The sequence below is a fragment of the Pholcus phalangioides genome, unplaced genomic scaffold, assembly GCF_987345545.1.
Source record: "Pholcus phalangioides strain wild (caught in Gottingen) unplaced genomic scaffold, Ppha-v1.0 ptg000002l_1, whole genome shotgun sequence".
Lineage (NCBI taxonomy): Eukaryota > Metazoa > Arthropoda > Arachnida > Araneae > Pholcidae > Pholcus > Pholcus phalangioides.
The window spans coordinates 2,057,451-2,075,739 of NW_028301595.1; the positions used below are offsets into that span (position 1 = coordinate 2,057,451).

At 39.5% G+C, this 18,289-nt stretch overlaps 1 protein-coding gene across 2 annotated transcripts in view; it reads right to left on the bottom strand.

The window, feature by feature from the left end:
- LOC149089052 (guanylate cyclase 32E-like) overlaps positions 1-18,289 on the bottom strand; it is a 270,710-nt gene that overhangs the window by 108,944 nt on the left and 143,477 nt on the right. For both annotated transcript variants that reach the window (XM_089236936.1, XM_089236943.1), the window contains one exon: positions 1,548-1,848. In XM_089236936.1, coding sequence (XP_089093062.1) covers positions 1,548-1,848 — 301 coding nt within the window. The remainder of the gene's footprint in view (positions 1-1,547; positions 1,849-18,289) is intronic.

Below are 18,289 nucleotides of genomic sequence, written 5' to 3' on the forward strand. Positions count from 1 at the left end.
TTTTTCTGAGGCTCTACTTGGCAAATTCTCGAAAATTTCAACCAGATCTCATTTTTGTGAAGCCCCCGGGTCGTCCCAAAGCCTCCTAGATACTACTTCTAGGTATTTCTAGGAGGCTTTGGTCGTCCTCGGTTGGGCTCATGCCTTAGGACGACACTGCCTCTGGTAGGAGTGGATTTTTCTTCCCATTACATTTACTGCATTACAATTATTCACAATCAAACACTTAAAAAATAAAAACTAGAGCCAATTATCAGTTTTGTCATTCATTTTCGTTTTTAACAGCATCATATCCATACGAATTGGTCAATTTACAATTTTGTCGTTGAGCAGTGTAATAAGATACACTGAAAACGGTGGGTTTTTTGTTGACTACCAGTCGTTCCCGCTTCATCGGATAAAGAATTTCCCGCTTAACCGGATGAAATCCTCCAACACCAAAATTTCTTCCATTGAGGCAATGTTAAAGAGTTCTCCACTGATATAATAATTTCTTAACGACTTATTTCCGCGCCTAGTCAAATATTACGCTTCGGAAATTTACTGTTAATACACATCAACCACTGTACACATAATGCTTTTATTGAATAAAACATTTGAAATTAATCTAGTAACACATTTTCCATTAAGATAAATTCATTTGAGAGTTGTTACTGGCTTCCAAGTATTCAAGTTGTCTTAAAATACGTGCATTTAATTATTTTAGTTTTGTTCTCCGTTGAGCCAATAGAGGGCGTTGACTTTCCCAATGACATTTTTAATGAATGATTTATTCGAGAAGCTTTATTAATATATATTGACCCTCCATCAGTTTTCTATTTTCAAACTATACTAACGTGTTGTGAAATGACAATTGAATTGTTTCCCGCATATTCAGATATTGTGTGCTGGAATCATTGGAATCCGATAAAGCGGGGCTGATTGTTCTATTCAAACACGTATGCACCTCCTCCATGTTGGAATGTGTGTGTATATGTTGTGAACCTAACGTAAACTTTGTTTCTGTAATGCTTGTTATACTGCTGCCACCACCAAACCAGAACATGACTCCCACTCTGTCCCCGAAGGGAATATAAGCGGTTAAGAGAAGTCATGCTGGAAAAGCCTTTCAGCATACACGCTAAAAAAAACTATGCTGCTGCCATATATTTTTCTAACTATGAGTGAAGTGTAATGATTGAATGTTTATGTCATTGTAGGCCTGTTGCTCTCTGTGTTGAGACATTTTAACGGGAGATCGGCTCGCATTCGTGCCTCACATTTGCGAACCAACGAAACTTATGCAAACTGTAGCCTTTTTTTGGAAAAAAATTCACCTCCGCCTTTCCTCGGAAACGAACCCACTCCATTTCGAATTCTGGACAAGTGCGCTACCACTACGCTATAGAAGCAGATGGAATATTTCTTCCTTGATACGTATTTTCAGTGTATGAACAAGTGGAGAGGACATCTTTCTCTATAATGTTTTCTATCTCCCTTCAGAATAATTTTTTTTCTGCGTAGTTTCGAATAACCTTCTACAATATTTTAACATATAGGATAAATACCTCTGGTTGTCTTGTAACTGTCATCGATGATGTTCACGAGAGTCTTGTTGTAAATGGGGACGTAGTTGCCCTGAATGTAATACGTCTTCATGATGTTTATCTGATGCTCGGTGGCCAAATTGACGACAGCTTCTTCCACCTGGATGTCCGAAGGGTTCTTGGACACAATTAGCACCACTTTCCTCCAGGAAAAACTCAACAGGAGAGCGATCAATGACTTGGACACCTTTGAACTCGGTGGCAAAGTTCGGGTGAATGTTGAGAAGACGCTCTTGTCGGATACTTTCTGGTCCGAACATTTCTAAATGCGTTTGAGGAAAACGAATTTATCATTTGTGAATAATATCATTTATTTGATTGATTTCATTCAAACAATTTTATTGAAAAAAAGTATTTCTAAATCATATTCACAGAAGAAAAGAAATTAAATCAAAGATGACACGGCAGATCTTTTTTTCAGAGTTATAGCTGATATCTTATTAGCTGAAATGTCAATCCGCGGTCCTAAATCACTGTTAGTTCACGATGTTTCTTAACCGTTTAACTGTTATGATGGCCTTAGTAGCCTGCTCAATTATTCCCTGATGATTTGAATTGCTTTTTCAAGATGAAATTCTTTCAATGACGTATAGATGGCGTACGGATATGCAGAGTACGAGGGTCAATCCCTCTATCCTGGAATAGTTTCACGAACCGTTAATCCTAGGGGCATACTTCTAATTAGAAAACTATCCAAACAATGTGTACGCTCCAGATACGTCATTCATATTGCAATTGTAGTCATCAAAATTTAAAAAATATTAATTTTTTCATTTGGTCACACCCTGTCCTAAAAAAATCCAATTTGAAAATTGTCATCTCGCTCCTGAGCCCCCCCCCCCTCCCGCCAAAAAAAAAATCACTGAAAATGAAGGAAAAACAGCATATTGTGTGAGCGCAGAACTGACGTGTCTCTGTCAGTTTATGCAGTTCTTCCCCTCATTTTCCATCGGGGAATTTCAAATTCAAATAACTCGGCAAATATTGCACTTGAAAACATGAGATTATTTTTTTTTTGGGCTCAATAGAGAGAGAGAGAGCAACACCTTTTTCCAATCGTTTTTTTAGGACAGGGTGACTAAACAGAAATTTAACTTTATTTTATTTTGATATGAGAGAGAGAGAGAGAGAGAGACTGTAACCACTTGCAACACACACACGAGTGACCAATCTGCCAATCTGAAGTTTGCACGTTATTTGGATGTTTTTTCTAATTGGAAGTATGCTTCTAGGATCAACGGTTCGCGAGTTATTCCGGGATAAACGAAGTCGAGTCGATCTCCCCGTTGAAAAAGTCTCGCCACAGAGAGCAACAAGCCTACGACGGCATACTTATTCAATATCATTGCACTTCACTTATAGTTAGAGAAATAGTACATAACAAGCATTACACGGTAGCAAACTTCACGTTTGGTTCACAACCCCTTAGACGCACATTCCACCATGTACTAATTCGTTTGAAATTCCGCTGAGGAATGTGGAGGAGGTGCATATGTGAGTTAGTAGTAGTACGATAAGGGAGGGGGGCCTTTCCTAAGCACCGTGTATACTCTAGTTCTTTCATTATTTCCCCATTCTGATAGGTACGCTTGCACTGCACTTTTTCCATCTTCTCTTCGATTCCATTCGATTTATGCAACGTCTGAATTTGAGTGCCATCTACCTTTCACAAAAGAAAAATTTAATAAATTCTAAATTCTTGCGGAGGAAAAAAAAGTGGAATTTTTTCCCCCGGGGAAGAAGCATATCTGACTATTTGTACAGTTGAAAAATTTGAATTCGGAAAGAAAGAGCTACTGCTATTACTGCCACGTGCACCTCCTCTACGGAATTTCTAATGAATTGGTACATGTCAGAATGTGCGTGTACGTGTTGTGAACTTAACGTGAAGTTTGTTCGTGTGTAATACTTGTTATGTATAGTGTGCTGCCATCTGCCATCGATTTTTTTTTCTATGAGTGAAGTGAAATGATTGAAGAAAAGGTTTACTATATATCACACGGAAAAACTCTCTGATCATGATCAAGTTCTGTAGAAAACGTTTTTCTGTACTTTTAGGCGAAGAGAGTAAAAACGATTCCTAGAAATTAAAGACGAACATTTTTCATTTTATTTTGTTCATGATGAGACATGGGTGTGAGATTCAAACGATATCACTCTCCGCTGTTAATGCTAATTAGGGAAGACCGCGTGGCGAGCGGAGATGAATCTCGCTAAGAAACATAAATATCCGCATTTGCGGGGAATAGAACGCCATCGTCCCCCCTCGCAGTTCTCCAGTCGAGTCCTACACTGCTTCGAATTATTCTGAAAATTATTTAGAATTAAATTTTTATTCTGGAAATATTTTTTTCATTTAACACTGAAAATATTTCTTTAATAATATTTTTCGTTAATTGTGGAAATACGTTTCATTAGCTATGAATTTTCATTCTGAAGTTATTTCTCATTTATTCTCTCTGAAATGGTTTTTTTTCAATAATTATGAAAATATTTTCACTAACCCCAATTTTTCATTCTGAAATTATTTCTCTTTTATCCTGAAAAAAGTTTCAATAATTCTGGAAAACATTTTCATAATTATGAATTTTCATGAACTGCGAAATAACTATTTTCATCTATTTTGAATATATTCTGTATTCTGTATATATATATATATTTTGCATTTCTTTCATTATTTATTCATGTATTCAATATTGTTTGGCTATAGCCTATACAAGAGGATGCGGAATTTATGAATGACGAAAATGACGATTGATGGAACAGGAAAATTCGGAAATCGTAGTACAATCTACAATATTTGGTGGTAGGTTGTTCCAGTCGATAATAGTTCATTAATTCTGAAATTATTTCTCTCACTAATTCTGATATTAATCATTTCATTAAAATCGAAAAAAATTGTTTCTCTCATTAAATCTGCAATTATTTCTGTCATTAGTTCTGAAATATTTTCCTGGAATACATTAATTTTTTAAATGATTTTTTTAGCATTTTCATAAATTCTGTAACTTTTTGAAAATTTTCATCGGCCGGGCCAATCGCTGAATAGCTTCAAGGACGCCACACGTGATGTGACAAGCACGTCATGCGTTGAAAGGTAAAAGAGAGCTACCCATAGGCCTATACGTCACGTGCACTATTTCCCGCATTGATCAAATTCATTTTCTTACTACCAAATCGAGAAAAATGAACACACACAAGAAAAATGAGATCACAATAAACATTCCGCTAGAAACCCCTTTAATGGATAACGGAAGGTATTTCATGAAAATAAATGAAAAAAGAAATAATATGAGAAATATATTAAAAAAATCCCACCAATCCGAAAATTCTCGCTCAGCACACAATAGCGAAACCAAAACTAATCCTAACCTTACGGGATTGGAATTCTAAGATGATTGATGAACCTCCTAATGTAAAGAAAATTGAGTTTGTTTGTGGAGTGAGTTCACAGTGTTGTTATTACGCAAAACATTGGTGAACATGGACGACGTTAGGGAGTGCCGAGTGTTGGTTTCTTTCTATAAAAGGTATGGACCATTTACGTTCTGTTTATATCATGTTCTTATCTATCCGTATCTTCTTTTTCAGGTACATTGTCCTCAATATTTACTTCCTTCCTTCTTGGACTGGAATGTGACTCACCATCCGACTTCCGCAATTGTTTTGTTTCGTATTCTATTTTTTGCGGCTACCTTACATCCCGGATATTACCGCATGTTCCGCGTTGTCATCTACATTTCCGGTATCCGTGATAACTTTCGGATTGCCACCATCGTCGTCGTCACGTGTGACGCTCTTCGACTCGTCTTCGGTGACGACGTCGGGACTCCCCATTGCTTGATTGTCCAGGGTGAACGTTTCTTGGTTACCTTGAAGTGCAAGAGATATCGGACTTTCGGACTCTGGGAGGTCCTCTTTGGCGACAAATGCTTCACTTTTTTCCTCGGAATTGGCAACGAGTGCTTCAGTTTTTTTCTCGGCGTTGGCAACATCGGAACTGTTCGCCGCTTGATTATCAAGTCTGGAAGTCTCTTGATTTATTTGGAATGCGAAAGTTGGTGGATTTTCGGACTCTTTGGCGATGAACGCTTCACTTTTTTCCTCGGCATTAGTGATGTCAGAACTGTCCGTTTTTCGCTTTCCTGGGATGGACGTATTGCAGTTCCCTTGAGCCGATGATGAGGAATTTTCTGTCTTCAGACAGTCCCCGTCGTAGCTAGGTGATGTTGCCGTAGCGGAACTCGCTGACAGTGGTGTTCCGTCACCGCTGGCTGCAGCCGGGCTTGTGTTTCGCTGACTGGTGTTTCGGTCACCCAAAAGGGTGTAGGTTTCTTGGCCCCATTGGAGTGCAAAAGATGAAGGATTTTCTGACACTGGGTGTTCCCCTTTGGCGACGAATGCTTCACTTTTTTCCTCTGCGTTGGCGACGTCGGAACTGGCTGTTTCTTGATTATCCAGGGTGGATGATTCTTGGTTCTCTTGGAATGCGAAAGATGATGATGGATTTCCAGACTCCGAGTGTTCCCCGTAAGCGTCGAATGCTTTTTTCTCAGCACTGGTGACGTCGGAACTGTTCGCTTTTTGCTTTCCCGCGGTGAACGTTTCACAGTTCTCTTGGGCTGATGATTTTGAGGAATTTCCGGTATTCAGACAGTCTCCACTGTGGCTACGTCTTGTTGTCTTAGCAGAACTCGTTGACGGTGTTCCGTCGCCACTGGCTGCCACCGGGCTTGTGTTTTGTTGATTGGCGTTTTGATCGCCCATCTCATCGTCGCTGTCAGAACCATCGTCAGACGATAATTCTAGTTTACTCAAGCTTATCGTCTGCCAGACGCTTTTCATTATGCGAGCCCGTTCGGCTTCGGCCCAAGCTTCCCTGACCTTCCTTTCCTCCTCGAAGCCTCCCACGAACCAAGCTTCCACCAGGGCCCTTTCTTTCGACGTGACCGGTCTGTCGTCGAGGTGTACAAGCTCCCCGCAAGAATGGACGAAATGCTTTCTGTAGTTTTTCATGGTCTTCAACAGTGGGTTACCGGTCAGGCAAAGGACCCTGAGGGACGGCATCGCCGAGAAGACACCCAAAACGTCAGGGTCATCGAAATAATTATTCGCTAGATCCAGGGAGGACAGTTTTGGACACGATTTCAGGTGTTCGATGTCTCTGGCCGTCGACAACATGTTGTGGGTTATCTGCAGTGATTCGAGGTCGGGTAGACGACTAAGGTTATCGACCTTCGTGATTGCGTTGGAGCTGAGGTTCAGCACCCTCAGCTGCGTCAGGCATTCGAGGTTCTCGATCCTGTCCAGGTGGTTTTCCTGCAGGAACAGGCATCGCAGCTGTGTCTGGTGCTCGAGGTTCTCTATCTTCTTGATGCAGTTGTTTCCCAACCAGAGAGATTTAAGTCCCGTGTATTCCTCGAGGTTCTCGATCTTTGAAAGTCCTTTATACAGCAGATACAGCGTGTCGTTGAGATGAGGCGTCTCGTACAGGCCATCTGCTTTGCACACTTTCTTCAGGAAGGCTTTAGTGATTTTCGGGCTGTCGTTTCCGTGATTGAACGACATTTTTTGAGGGAAGTTCGAAAAACTGGAATCAATTATTACAGAACTCGGTCAGTCAATAAGATTATGCCTTTGAAACGACTGGCATAGCTTATATATAAAAGAAGAGAAATGACCAACCTCTCTCTTATTACTTGCGTCTTAATCTCGTAACCATTGCTGCATCGACGTCCTCGTTTCCGTCCACGGTTGTTTCCCATCGCGACGGTGCCCTCGGGACCAAACAAACAAACGAGTTTCTGGTTTTTTTCTCTCTCCCTAAACATAACATTACACGTCAGCGAATCCACGCACTATTTTTTTTCCTTTCTACGAGAGAAGACATATTGCCAATTTATGGAAATGTGACGAGATATACTTCTGTGATCTACAAATGATCGATCGAAACGATGAAAGTAGAGGGTGTGTGAAACGAAAAGTCCTAAATAACTTCCCATGATACTATTTTTATAAGCCCACTGTAAGTACACTTTAGTCCCGTGATTCCCAAAGTGGGGCCCACGCCCCACAGTGGGGGGAGAGGGGGAGCAATTTGATTTTTTTAAGGGAGCAATCATTATTTATAAAAATTCATATTTGATGAAAAAATAATTTCTCAGAATTAATGAAAAATTCATATTTGATGAAAAAATAATTTCTCAGAATTAATGAAAAATTCATATTAAGTGGGAAAATATTCTGAGAATTAATGAAAAAAATTCATATTTAATGAAAAAATTATCTAGAATAAGTAAACTTCTCCAATAATGTAGGGTTTCTTATTTACCTTGAAGCCCTATGTCCCGTTGGTATTACCCGTTAAGCCGCTACTGCGAGAATCAAGATATCACAGTATGACTTATTAGCCATTGGACTTCGTGGAAATTTTTTTTTTTGCCCGCACTGTCTTAAAGGTTAAAAATTCATGCTTTCTTTTAGACCAGGTTATAGGGCTTTCCAGGTTTTGAGCTTCCTCCACATGGATTCTAGGGAAGGGGTACACAGGCTAACTTAAGGTTTCAGAAGAGCACAAAAAGAACTTCTCCAAAGAAATTTCGAGTTTCAAATTCAGAGAAATAGATTGAAACAGAATTCAAAGAATTTTTTTCAGTATCTCAACTTTCTTTCATCTTGGGCCGCATACCCCCCCCCCCCACTCTGTGTGTGTGTGTGTGTGTGTCTCTTATGGGGGGGGTGTCAGGATTTTACAAGATGTTTAGGTGGGGCACGGTGAAAAAAGGGTTGGGAAATACTGCCTTAGTGCCTTCGGGTCACAAAGTGAACGTACCTTATACCGTACATATTTTTTGTGTTACTGTTTTTCATAGCTTTTGCTTTTGTCTTTTGTGTAGTTTGTCCAATAAAAAAGAGATATTTAGGAATATAAGATATGAATAGTTTACACTCCATGATGCTCATCACTATATCATTTCATAAATTGCATATGTTCTACATCCTACACTTGTATTCACGAAGCAAAGGAGCAATAATAAAACTCATCTAGCGTTGTTTGTTTTTGTTGTACTGTACCTAGGAATCCTAGTTGTAATAGAATGTAATGTTTGGAATTGTAATGTTTAATGGGGGGGGGGGTGATTATACGATACGTTAATTAATTTAGGTACAAACCATAGATCCCGTGAGAAGAACGAAGAACGAGGAACTCCTCTATCGAATGAGGAACTTGATTCTAAAAAACTGAAAGAAACTGGCAACGGACTGAAGGTATTTTTTTTTTCTAAACTTTCATATTTGCTTCCAAGTCCATTGCGAACGCGGCGCTCCGCGGACAGGATCGTAGCAGCTACTACGTATAGTTCGATGATGAAAATGTGAACGGAGTGCGGAAAAGTTTGACAACTGAGGTCGCGCACATAGTGCGGCGACCAAGAGGTACGGGAGTGTACAATAAAGACTAGCAACGGACTTACTCGACCACAATTGCATTGTTTTGTTATACACCGCACTTACTCGAACACTGAGGCGAAGGAGAGAAAGAGGCCACTCAACGAGGTGTGAGACTTGAACAAGCCTGTTTGCTTTTACCTCGGTCTGCTGATTTTCGCTGTCTGCTGATTGGTCCGTTTCTTCCTTTTCTTTTTCTTTCCCTCTTCTGCGGAGGGGTCAACATCATCATCACACCCTTTCATCTCAGAACTCCGGCCATTTTCTCTATCTTCCTCCTCATTGCCTATGTGCGGACATCTATTTTTCCACCCCTATGCAATTTTTTCTTCCTAGCCACAATTCTTGCATCGCGTCTCTTCGTTCCACTACGTGCTAGGCCATGGGGGGTGGGGAGGGGGGCACCTTCTTAATTCGTTCTACAGGCTTACGTAGGATCGACCTTTGGAGGGGATACAAAAGTTTCCTTCCCGAGAAATTTTGAGTTACCTCCCTTCAAAAAGCGTTTTGAAATAATAAAGGTATTTTCTTTCTATATTTTTCAATTTGTTTAACCGAATATTATTATTTTTTCTAATTTTTAGTCAGCTTAGGGATGGCGAGGGACCAACTATGCCCCAAACCCAACGTACGCCTCTGTTCTTACATAGTCCGCCAGTTGCTAAAGGTAGCTTTAGGGGGGACGGAGACGGCTCAGTACAAGTTCAGCTTCCAAATGTAAAAAAAAAAACCCAAGAAGAAACGAAAATAACAACTTTGGACGGGGAACATAAACCGAAATCCTTAGAACTAAAAACGAAATTGTTCGTATTGAATGGTATGCATCCGTTGCGTTTTTGGCAAAGTGGAAACAATACCCGAATGATAACATTACCCGTGATTCTAATAAGCGGCGTCTATTACATATGCTATGCGTTTAAGGAGTGCCGCCATCTATCTATCTTTCGAATCTGAAAGCAACAAACCAGTAGGTCATTATGCGTCAGTTTCAAATGTTATTTCAGAATTTTAAATTACTATCGAACGTGCTCTCTCCACGGAGAGACTCTCTTAAATGGGAGACACTCGCATTCTAGCGGCTCCTTCATATAATCGGCATGAAAATTCCATGACATTTAGGTCTTCACAACAAGTTTAACGAAACTTCGGTACTTTCGGGTATTCCCCGCCACCGACCAAGAGGTTCTCGAAAGAAACTTCACCACTATAGTACCCCCCCCCCCCTCCTTCTGACACTGACGCATCGTTTTCCTGAGCAGTAATGACCGGCAAAAACGCGCAAATGAATGACTATTTCTTCTAATTAAGGAAAAAAAATACAAGATGTTCGAAGAGACACAATAATTACCAAGAATATAAAGGACCACACACACACAAAAAAAGAAATTAGTACGCCTATTACATTGGATTGAAACAAGACGCTTCTTCTAATTGGATTGAGGCTCCCCCTAATTGAATGGGTGGATTCTTCATTATCACTTGCTCCTTGCTTCACATTCATTCTTCAATGTCTTTAGACATCGGACATTATAAGAGTTTTTTTCTTCTCGTCTCCTGTTTTTACACGAGGCACTCAAAGCCCTTAAGAACGATCGAGGCACTTAATGGTCCATAAAGATTCCGATATTTGCTCTCGTCTATCGATAATACGAACCACGTTTCATTGCTTCTAATTCATCACGTCAGTCGTCCTTTATTTCTGTGTGGGTTGTAAAGGGTTCTAATGGACATGGGAGTAGAATGGAAACGGATTTTTTTTTTTTGTGATGTTTTGTTCTTAAATTGTCGGGTTTGAGCCATGATAAAAGCTTAAGTCTGAAATTTTGACGTGATCTTTGGAATCACGGGCGGAGATACGGGGGGGGGGGGCCTTGGGTGGCATTGCCCCCCCCCCCCCCCAGAGTCTAATTGAAGTCGATTGATCTAATACATATATGAATTTTTGGTGATGAAAAGATATGCGATGAAAAGACAGTCCTCTTTACGGTAACGATTTTGAGTGATGACGTGACGGAAACCTTGTTTTGGTGATAAGGCTCTATGTGACGGTAATTTCCTCTATTTTAGTGATGAAGCGGTTTGATGGCAATTGCTTTGTTTCGGTGATGAAGATGTGCATGAAGGTTGATGGCGCCGTCAGCACTGTTGGTGATTACTCTGAGTGATGACGTGCGGCAACCTTATTCTGATGAAGTTGTTTGATGGCAATTGCTCCGTTTCGTTGATGAAGATTGCGTGATGACGGCAACTTTTTCTTTTTAGGTGATGAAGATGTGCCTGAGGGTTGGTGGCGTCAGCACTGTTGACGGTCATCCTGAGTGATGACGTGACGGCAACCTTGTTTTGGTGATGAAGCTGTGTGATGGTAATTGCTCTTTTTTTTAGGGATGACGCTATTTTGATGGAGATTGCTTTGTTTTGAGGACGAAGGTGAGAGATGGTGACAGCCCTTATCTTTAGTGATGAAAGGGAGAGAGAGATGTGTGTGTTATTTTGATGGCAACTTTATTTTGGTGATGAAGCTGAGTGATGACAACCCCCCTTAGCGGTCGAATTCGAAAAACCCACTCATAGTTATGAAACGAAACTTCTAACCAAATTTCATGATGAGCTTTAGCGGTTTTGGTTTGGCATGATTTCTCTATGAAGCCCCTTTTTTTACCCCCTTAGGGGTCGAACTTAGAAAAACTTCTTCTTCATCTAGCAAAGAAAATAAAGATGGATATATGATACAGTTAAAGTACATTCTCTTAGCCATGGTTCGTAAGCGATTTATAACACGAAATATATGATGGACTATAGTTGGGATTTCATAACACAAAAAGGGTCCAAAATTTTTAGAAAATCCATGTTTGAGCTAAATAAGGAATTTAAATTTTTTTTTAATATTATTGCTTGACCTTGTTACAGGCAATATCAGCAAAAAAAAATTGTTAAATAGCTTGAATACAAAAGTTATGATGATTAATCTAGAAAATGGTGTTATTTTGGACCATATATAGTTGTGTGAAATTACGGTACATATTTAAAGTCCTCTAAGTTCGTTGAAGAAAGTAAGTGGAGAGAAGTGACAAGCGAGGTGCTCTCATCAAAGTCTACATCCGGAAGATACTTTATCGTAATTTTTGTATCACCGAAAGTACAATATGATCCCTTCCATAAATATTGTCGATCTGTGTACATTGTCGTTTCAATCATCCCTTACACCAGAGATCTCCAATATTTTCCACATTCCAGACAGACAATCGTTTGTTTCGAGATGAAAACTTGACATATCTGGCTTCCAATTTGAATAATGTATGATTAGTACTTCGAATGGCCATCTGAACTCTTCATTTCCTCCGAGATATATATATTTCAGCGCAATCACCTCAACGTTTGTGAAAGGGTAGTAAAATATGTCTCAAATTGTGACAGAAAGTCTCCCTAAGCTACTACGCCATCACGAATCAACACGATTACCATCGCGTTATAAAAAGAAAGGGCGTTTTTCTTTGTAACACTTTCAAAAACTGGCAACCATGATGATGATGATACGGGTTTGAGGTACATCAAACAACTCGAACCAAACATATACATCGAACATTCTTACAACAAATAAATACATAGAAATATTTCTTACAGACTGAAAAGAAGCACGTACAGAATCAGTACAAATACCTTGATGTGGATAGAGTATTGCCACCAAAGAAAAGCTCGATATGGATATATTTAGGAGAGGAAAAAAAATAAACAGAACCAAAAAGTATATGCTTTTTCCTTGAAAAAGGAATGGAAGTATAAAAACCGGGATTTATATTTTTTCTTGGAACTTTTGATCCGATCCAAAAAGGTGTGAAGTTTTTCATGTTTGTCAATGGCTACGTGTTATATTCCTATGTGTGTATTCTCTAGTATACTCTGTTTTGGTTTTTTTCCCCAAAAAATAAATGGGAGTGAAGATAAAGCAAGAAACCTTTTCAAGTCCAATTCTATTCATTTTTCTCACCTCCTCCCTATATTATTACTCCCCCGGGGAGCTTCAGTTGAAGGTTTATATATTGTATGTGTTCAGTGGCGTATGTAATGTGTCGTCGTCGACTGGGAATCACGAAATATTTTTCAGGAATATATCTATATAGAAAAAAAGACAAATATATCTCAGTGGCGTCTTAAGAAATGCACTTTAAATGACACGAACAAAAGCTTTCAGTTTTTCCCGCTTGCGTCCGAATATCGCCATCGTTCATCTCCTGAAAATACCGAATAAATCAATCAATCTTGTATCTCGTGTGTGTTGAGATTTCTACGGGAATTTATTATTTTCAAAGTTCTCTCTCTTTTTTAGTTTTGGAAGAGATCTAGAAGGTTTTTTAGATATAATTTTCCGCGTCAATTCACATCCATGCGTTCCAAAAACATACTTATTTCATCTTTACGTTCAATCACCATTAATTTGACACATATAACAGTTTCCGTTGATTTATGTACCGATCGGCATTTGATCACTAGCAGCATCAGGTAATTGATGATCGACAACGTTTGATCGCTACTACTTTACCGGACACCAACTCAGGTCATATATCACCATACAGCAATTTCCAACCAGAAGAGTTGGAAGAGAGGGAAATGAAGGCTCTCTCTATCCACATCTGTGGTCGCCCCAGGCTCGGTAGGTAAAGAACTTGCTTCTAACGTTCTATGCCCGGATTCGAACCCATGGACCTCGATGGTAACCTTCATAGTGGAAGACGAGCATCTTACCACGAGAGACGTCACTCGGGAGCTTCGTTTGATCGCTGGCGTCGGGTAACTAATTATCGATATTTAGTGATTTATTAGCACGAGTCGGTTTGTGTTCGACGTTTGATCATGAGTCCGAGCCAGTTTGTGATCGAAAATTTATCATTTGCACTAGCTAATTAACAATCGAAAACATTTGATCACGAGTAAAGAGATGATTTTTGGACGAAATTCGAGCGTGATGATGAGTTCGAACTAATCGATGATCCACATTTGAATCACAAGCCGATTTTTTCATTAACATTTAATCAAAATCACGAGTCAATTTTTGATCGCCATTTGATAACTTGCGCGAGATAATTGATAATCGACATTAGATGATGGGCACGAGATGACTGCCGATCAAAATTTGATGAAGAGCGCACGTCAACAGAAATTCGATGAGAAAACGCTAGACAACTAATGATTTGACAAGTACGAGTCATCGACATTCCATGACAAGCACGAAGTTAAGTATTAGTCGGCATTTTATGGCAAATATGAAATATATGTCAACGATTAGTTCGTATCCACCATTAAATGTGTATCATCATTCGTTCGCACTCTCGATCAAATACGATCAGTAATTAGCTCAAACTTCAAGATCAAACTATTGCTAAACTTAAATCACTGTTTGGATCATATTCGTGATAAAATGAGTCATCACGTTTAGTGAATAAATGCCGATCATTTTAGCCAACACTCTTCTAAACTTCCACACGAACGTTTTAAATCCCCATAATCAACAGTATCCATGTTTGGACCATTTTGTGCATCCAATCGAGGGCTGATTGCACCTCAGGTAATCACTCATTTAAAACATTTCGCTCGTTAACGTCTCTTACATATACAGGGTGTCCCATAAAAATTTTGAAAATTCGTAAAAATTGAAGGAATTGGTATATTTAAATGCGGTTTGCAGAAAAGTTATTCTCAGAAAGGGAGATTTTTTTTTGGCCCAAAAAGGTAGTTCATTTTTTTTTTGTCCATAGAGGACGCTGCAAAAAATAACCACTTGAATATGCAAATCAGAGCCCTATAAAATGCGGGGTGCCTGACTATAATAACAGCTTATTTCTCAGTTTCCCTGTTATGACGGTTGTATGAGGTTACATTCTGATGTTGACATTGGTGGACAAAGCCCTATTGGTGAACTTGTTTTACCTCAGCCAGGAACAAACGGATGGAGCTTTAAGAATGTTTCGGACATAGAAGAGATTGAAGAAAGGTTCGGGCACAATAATTCCTGATTTGCTTTCGTTCAGCGCTTTCTAACGACCAAATTCCCTATCTACACCAAACAAAGACCCCTTTCGTGAGAATAACTTTTTTGCACACAAACCGCATTCAAATATACCCACCATTCCTTTAATTTTCATGAATTTGTTTAACTATTTACGAATTCACGTGACACCCTGCATATCTTGAGGTATTTTCCAGGATTTCCTTCCATGCTAGGTAAAAATCAGGGATCACCATCGTCACAAAAAGCTCACTAGAAAACTAACTTCGTTACTGGTCCGTCTTTTGAAGAAAAACAAAAAAAAAACTCGCAATTAACGTCAGCGGTGGAAAAAAAACCCCGTCCTGGAATTGACAGCAAAATGTCAATGTGGCACAAAAACAAGGGAGAACAAGAATGAAAAAAAAACACAATTTTTTGCCGAGATCAAAGAAAAAAACCGAATCCCTACACATAATGTGAAGGCGGTGGCGAGAGAGAGAGAGAGAGAAATTTCTGACAATTCCCAATTATTTCAGGCTCAATGACTCTTCCCGGACAATGTCAAAAAGAGTCCTTTCCGAATCTAGTTGGCTTGACATGCTCACAAACGCGTGGATAATGTTCGATGCCATGTGCAATATAGGTTACAAAAAAATAAAAGCACACACGTGTGTGTTCGTTCATTCCTAAAATAAAAAGCCGCATGGTTCTCGGTAATGACCCCCCCCCCCACCCTAAAATAATCGACGGCTTTGGCATTACCTGACATTACCTTTGTATGACGATGATGACACCTTAGGGATCATTTAAGTATTACGTCAGTATCGATGTGGGGGGGGGGGTTGCTGACTTTTGATGACGGGGGGGGGGGATTGAATAATGCTTGCGTAATCGACCACCCTTTATAAAAAAATATGAGATATTCTTAATGGCATCTTACTGGGTGTACCAAAAACGGGAAGAACCTTTCGTTAGTTTGTGGGCGCCTCAACTAACATTCTTCCTATTGATAAGTCCTCTATAAAACCACTTTAGCGGTCTCTAAATGTCCCGTTGATCCTTCAAGGGAGCTGGAAATGTGTCCGGGCCGCTCGAGTGTTCTAGAAATGAGTAGCTGGCCGCTTAAAGTGCTGTGAAACTGTGTCGCGCGTCACTCAAATGAACTGTAACTATGCCGTTGATCACTTAAATAATCTGGTGATATCCCGCGGATAACTTGAGTGATGGAGAACTGCACTGCGGGTCGCTTAAGTGCTCCAAAAACTCTGTGCCACATTCCACATAAGAGATTTCTAAATGTGCCACAGACAACTTGAGTGTTCTGGAACTGTGCCGTTGGTCATTCAAGTGATCTGTAGATGTTTCGCGGGCCACTTAAGGGATCCGTGAACGTGCCACAGGCCTGGAGAAACTGGAGAAACCGCGAGACACCCAGGCTCTGTCGCAAGAAGCAACGTAAGCACTTCGCCCCCCCCCCGGAGGGGGGGAAACAGGGCATCTCCGGTAAAACCAAAATTTATTGATACGTCAAAGATTACATATAGTGCAAAGAAATCAAAAATTATGTAAATCGAAGAATCAAATTAATCAAGTTAAAGTAAAGTGCAACGGGCACAGGCCTACTTGAGTGACCTGAAAATGCGTCACGGGCCACTTCGATACTCTGGAATTGCGCCACGAATCACTTAAGCCATCTGTAAATGTACCGCTTAGGTCATTTTCACCAAAATTAGGTTTGAGGTGGCGGACTACATCAGATATACGTTACATTTGGGCCACAAGTTTGGCATTTGTGGCTTAGAGAGTAGGTCGCAATGAATTTCTTAAAGAAAAACTTTTGTGTTCTGAGCTTTCAAATATCATTGAAGTTAACAGAAATCGATTATAATAACATATAAAGGCATTTTCTTCCCAAATTAAATTCGTTTTTAAATACTTTTTGCATCAAATAATTTTTTTTTTATCACGGGAGGGGGGGGGGGTGGTATCAGCCCCACTATGCACCCCCGCGCGTACGTATCTGATTCAAATATGCGTTAGAGAGGGGGGCAGTGCTGACGAAAATTTGCTAACAAGTGGGAGGAGGGGGTCAAAAATGGCTAGAATTCTGCTGACTTGAGGGGGTCCCTTACATGAATCTTGTAAAGATTACTCTGGTTAATTTCTAACGGATTGGTGAATACCGTATGTTAGGTGCACAGTTCACATTCCGACACGCACGAATTCGTTAGAGGTTTCCTCAAAGGCATGCGTGTGTAGTTTGTAGTTGATATATTATGTTGAATATTAGTCACAAAGAAAAAGGTCTCAACGTGTCGTCCTCAAAAAATTATGAAAAAAATTTAAGTGCATTCCACTCACCCAGAAATATACAAACAAAGAAATTAGCGGCCGAATGGAATTATTAAAATCGCAAAAAACGTATTAAAAATGACAACAGTTGGCTACTTATCGCGTGTTGCGCTTCTCTTGGCGATTTATCTATAAAAAAACTTCTTTTAACTTTCTTTTCCTTTTTTCCTCTAGCCTATCTGTTCTATAGAAACTAGCTATTTTCCTTTTTTTTCCCCCTTTTCCTTGTCTTTGCTTTACTTGATCATGTATTGTTTGAATGATGTCTTTCTAGGGTTGCGGGATTTTTATATTCATTCTCGGCCTCCATTGGCTATCAAAACATATTTACGATTTTTTTCGAGTGACCTACAATAATTTTGCCTATTTTCGGGTTATACACGTGACTCATATATTTGGAAATAGTTTAAAAACTCATAAAAATTGTACGAATTGGTATATTTGAATGCGATTTGAGTCAAAGTTGTTTTCACGAAGGGAAGTTTCTCGATAGGAAAAAAAAATTAGTTAACATTTTTGTCGACAGAAGGCGCTGCACGAAAGCAAATCAGGAGTCATTGAACCTAAACTTTTCTTCAATCTTTTCTGTGTCCACAGCGTTCGTAAAGTTCCAGCCGGTTATTTATAGCTGAGATAAAACATATGAGGTTCATAAAACAAAGAGGTTCCATTTATGGCTGAGATAAAACAACTTCACCAATAGTATTTCATCCACCAATGTCAACATCACGATGAAAACCTTATGTAAGCGGCCAGTAAATTCAGAAAAAGAGCTGTTTACTGTATACAATCTCCATTTTTACAGGACTCTGATTTGCTTTCGTGCAGCACCCTCCACCGACAAAAATGTGAACCAATTTTTTCTGAACCAAAAGAAAAAAAAAAAATCTCCCTTCGTGAAAACAAATTTTCCGCT